Raw genomic sequence first — 3467 nt, 5'->3', positions numbered from 1 at the left:
TTTGGCATCACCACCACATGTGCTATGTTTCCCTGGCATGCCAACTGCCACTTCCGTACAAACTCCTCATCATGTGGCCTTTCAAACACAACTGTGCTGCTCAGCTCATTAAGCATTGCACCAACTCCGGCCTCCCTAAGGCGGTCCTTGAAGTAGTGTGCATTCCTCAGGCATTTCTGCACTTCTTTCTGGAAACCTCTGTATCCTTTCCGGTTAAGGGTATACCATAGGAATATGGGAGCATGGCCATTCCGGCTACCCATGATTGTGGCATCCCTAGAAGCAAGGTATTCTACATTATTGGAAAGAACATTGATATGCTCCAATCTTGTTATCTGAACACCACAAGGCATTGGGCACCCCACAAATTTGTGGCCAGAAACACTAACACTACCAATGGGCTTCTTAAAAGAGACTTTTGGTGCCTGATATTGCAAAATATAGAATAATCAACATCATTGCTTATATAAAAAAAAACTCAAATAAGATGGTAAGATGTACAACACTAAAGGAATTGGTCTCAAATCTTGTTTTGGCAAGCAATTAAACTTGTAAATTGTTAAATGCAAGACAAACAACAATGAGCTATAATAGCATAGACAAGGTTACGTGCAAGAACAAAAATGCTATTTGCTGACATGAAAAACAACGAATTACAACAAAAGTAGAATAATACATAGGAGTTCCAATTAGATAACAGAGGGATAGCAAATATGACTTCAACAGCACATGTCTGAGGTTTAAAGATTTCTGGTACCGTGAACAGAGAAACTTACAAGTTTCACAAAAGGCATCATGAGACCAAACAAGGCCCCATCACAATGGATGTAGAATTTGTCACGTGAAAATCCAGTATCTTCAAGTGTCTTTATCACCAGATCAAGATCATCCACTGCTCCTTTTACAGTTGTACCTGCAAAGTTCTGTATGTATGAGCCAAATCAGCAAAGTAGAAAAAGGGCGGGAGAGGAAGGGCAATAGAGATAAAGAAACATGCCTATGTTCACATTTACAATAGCTGGCTTATCTTTGTGAAGAAGCAGCTTGGCCTTGAAATCATTACAATCAATCTCTCCGGCATGAAGAGTTGCAATCTTCACACAATCAATTTTGTACATGCGTGCAGCTTTAAATACAGAATAATGTGATTCTTGTGAGGCGTACAAAATTCCATCCGGAAGGACCTCTCTCCTGCAAATGTCATTTTTAATAATATAATCGTGTTCTTTCTAAATTTACAAAATGTTGAACAAAGTCAAACTAAAACTGACCCAACTAGGATGCCATGGAGATTGCCCTCAGTACCACAGTTTGTCATATAGCCCCAGTACTCATCTTTCTCTATTTCCCATAACCGGGCAAACCAGTCTAAAACACCAACTTCAAACTGCCGGGAGTGGACTCCATAATTGCTTTCAATGAATGGATCTCCCAGGTTGTTTATGGAGAAATGCTGAAGTTGAGAGAGTGCACCGTAGTCGAAATCCAAATTATAAGGGTAACCTGGCATAGATTGTTCACAAATTACATATGAGTATATGACTATATGAGATAGCCTATAAACTCCATAGGTTAAAAGAATGAATATGGGCCTTGAAAAGTTACACATCTTCTAGGTAATTTTTGCACAAAATGGAAGCCAGAATAATATAAATGCATTAATGAACCGTAATGGATCATAAAACATTTTTTGTTTCCCTCTAACTAGTGAAAAAAGCACTCTTCATGTAATAGACATAAAGACTTCTTCTGTTATACATGATTGAATCTTGATCTACTTTCTCACACAGGCACAACCTCAAATGCATCTCATTCTTGACCAAAACATTAAACATTAAACAATTTCAACTACAAATGAAGGATAACTAAAACGCACATTTTGGGTTGAACAACGAACAAGTTTGTATGCACCGACACTATCAAATCTCAATTATGATTTTTACACACTTTGTTTTTTTTTTTAAGAAAAAATTAAAAAATGTTACATTATGTTTGTTGCGTTCAAATGAAACCACATGGATAATTAGAAAATGTAGCAATAAAAACTCAGCAGCTGGAATACTAGGCAAACAGAGGATAACAGGGAAGCAGGTGAGGTTAAACATGTAGTATAAGTTGGTGCCAAGTATTGTGTGTGCACTGATGCTTGGTTGGTATTACCATCAAGTTAACAAACTTTCTTGTATGTCAAATCAGAAATCACAGGGCTGAACGTTGCATAGAAATGAACAGAATTACAGAAATACTAGTTGGAACAAACAAAAGCAACGATGATATCCTATCATGAAGCGTTTGCTTTGTGCTAAATGCAACAACATAAATGAAATCAAGAAAGCAGTAAGATTAAAAGAGCAAATGCTGTCAAACCTAAATGATGTTTTGTCCTTTCAGTCAATGATTTTTTGTATTTGGACAATACACTTGCCATATAAGCATCCCTTTCCCCAGTAATCTCATCATCTGCATCAGGTTCTGTAACTTCTAGGCACAGTGTGTGGACATTTTTTCCTAGTACTATAGCTCTTTTCACTTTCTCATTTTCTGCAACTGTGGGTGGCACAGGTTCTTTGATCACAGCGGACGCATCAAAATCCTCGGAAAATGGTTCAACTGTTCCGTTGACGTCCAAATGGCCACTTCCAACCATTTTGCTGCTCGCAACACAAGATTAACTGTAAAAGATGGAGTCCAAGAGTGAATTGAGCAACAAAGTCCATGGTTAAATAAAGTAGCCATCCATATTTTCCTTCTAGTAAAAGCATTTTCCAATTTCCAAATCACGATTACTACCAATACAGGAAACTCAAAATTTTCATATACATTACTTGAGTCATTTATATACAAAATATAAAATTTATGACATAAATGAAGATCACAGAGATTTATGGAAAGACGTACAAATCCTTGATCCCTTATTTCTGCAGTTCTCATTATTGCTCAATATATTAATATTTCTACAGTACACTTTTTAATGTCAAAATAATTGCCAAAAGAAGATGACCAAAACAAAACAAAACGAAACACACTGTACATGCATTGTACAATTCCCGAAATGGATAAATTCTATGCAGCACAAGTGTATGTTTAAAGTAATCAAATTCAAAAAGCAAGATTTAAATATCTAAACTCACTAACTCAGGTAAGTACGATGCAAATTTTAAGAAGAAATCTTCAAAGTACAGCTAAATTCAAAACGAAATACCGACAGAAAAAAATGAAGAACGAGATAGAGAAAAATGTCATAATGCGAAAAGAAGAGTGAATTGAGAGGAGGAGGAGGAGATAGATCTAAGAGAAGAGGAATCACTGACCGGAGTGTAAGATTCGTAAAAGGAGGGACAAAGAAAAATGATGCGAAAAAATTGGGGACGCGAGAGAGAGAGTAACGAGGTGAATGCTGCCATTTATAGTTATTAGCTAGTTGATTTCGTAAGAGACTGAGTCACATACTTCCATGTGCACACATA

At 36.7% G+C, this 3467-nt stretch overlaps 1 protein-coding gene across 3 annotated transcripts in view; it reads right to left on the bottom strand.

Moving 5' to 3' along the window:
- Window positions 1-3425, bottom strand: part of LOC107627623 (serine decarboxylase 1-like) — a 17638-nt gene extending 14213 nt beyond the window's left edge. Inside the window, exons 1-6 of one of the 3 annotated variants that reach the window (XM_021119353.1) lie at window positions 3312-3425; window positions 2368-2672; window positions 1272-1503; window positions 998-1191; window positions 777-913; window positions 15-425 (exon numbers count right to left, since the gene is read on the bottom strand). In XM_021119353.1, the coding sequence (XP_020975012.1) occupies window positions 15-425; window positions 777-913; window positions 998-1191; window positions 1272-1503; window positions 2368-2647 (1254 nt within the window). In that variant the 5' untranslated portion in view covers window positions 2648-2672; window positions 3312-3425. The remainder of the gene's footprint in view (window positions 1-14; window positions 426-776; window positions 914-997; window positions 1192-1271; window positions 1504-2367; window positions 2673-3311) is intronic. The other 2 variants (XM_021119348.1, XM_016330451.2) reach the window with 2 other exon arrangements.

The sequence above is a fragment of the Arachis ipaensis genome, chromosome B01 (assembly GCF_000816755.2).
Source record: "Arachis ipaensis cultivar K30076 chromosome B01, Araip1.1, whole genome shotgun sequence".
Lineage (NCBI taxonomy): Eukaryota > Viridiplantae > Streptophyta > Magnoliopsida > Fabales > Fabaceae > Arachis > Arachis ipaensis.
This window is presented reverse-complemented; position numbering and strand designations above follow the sequence as displayed.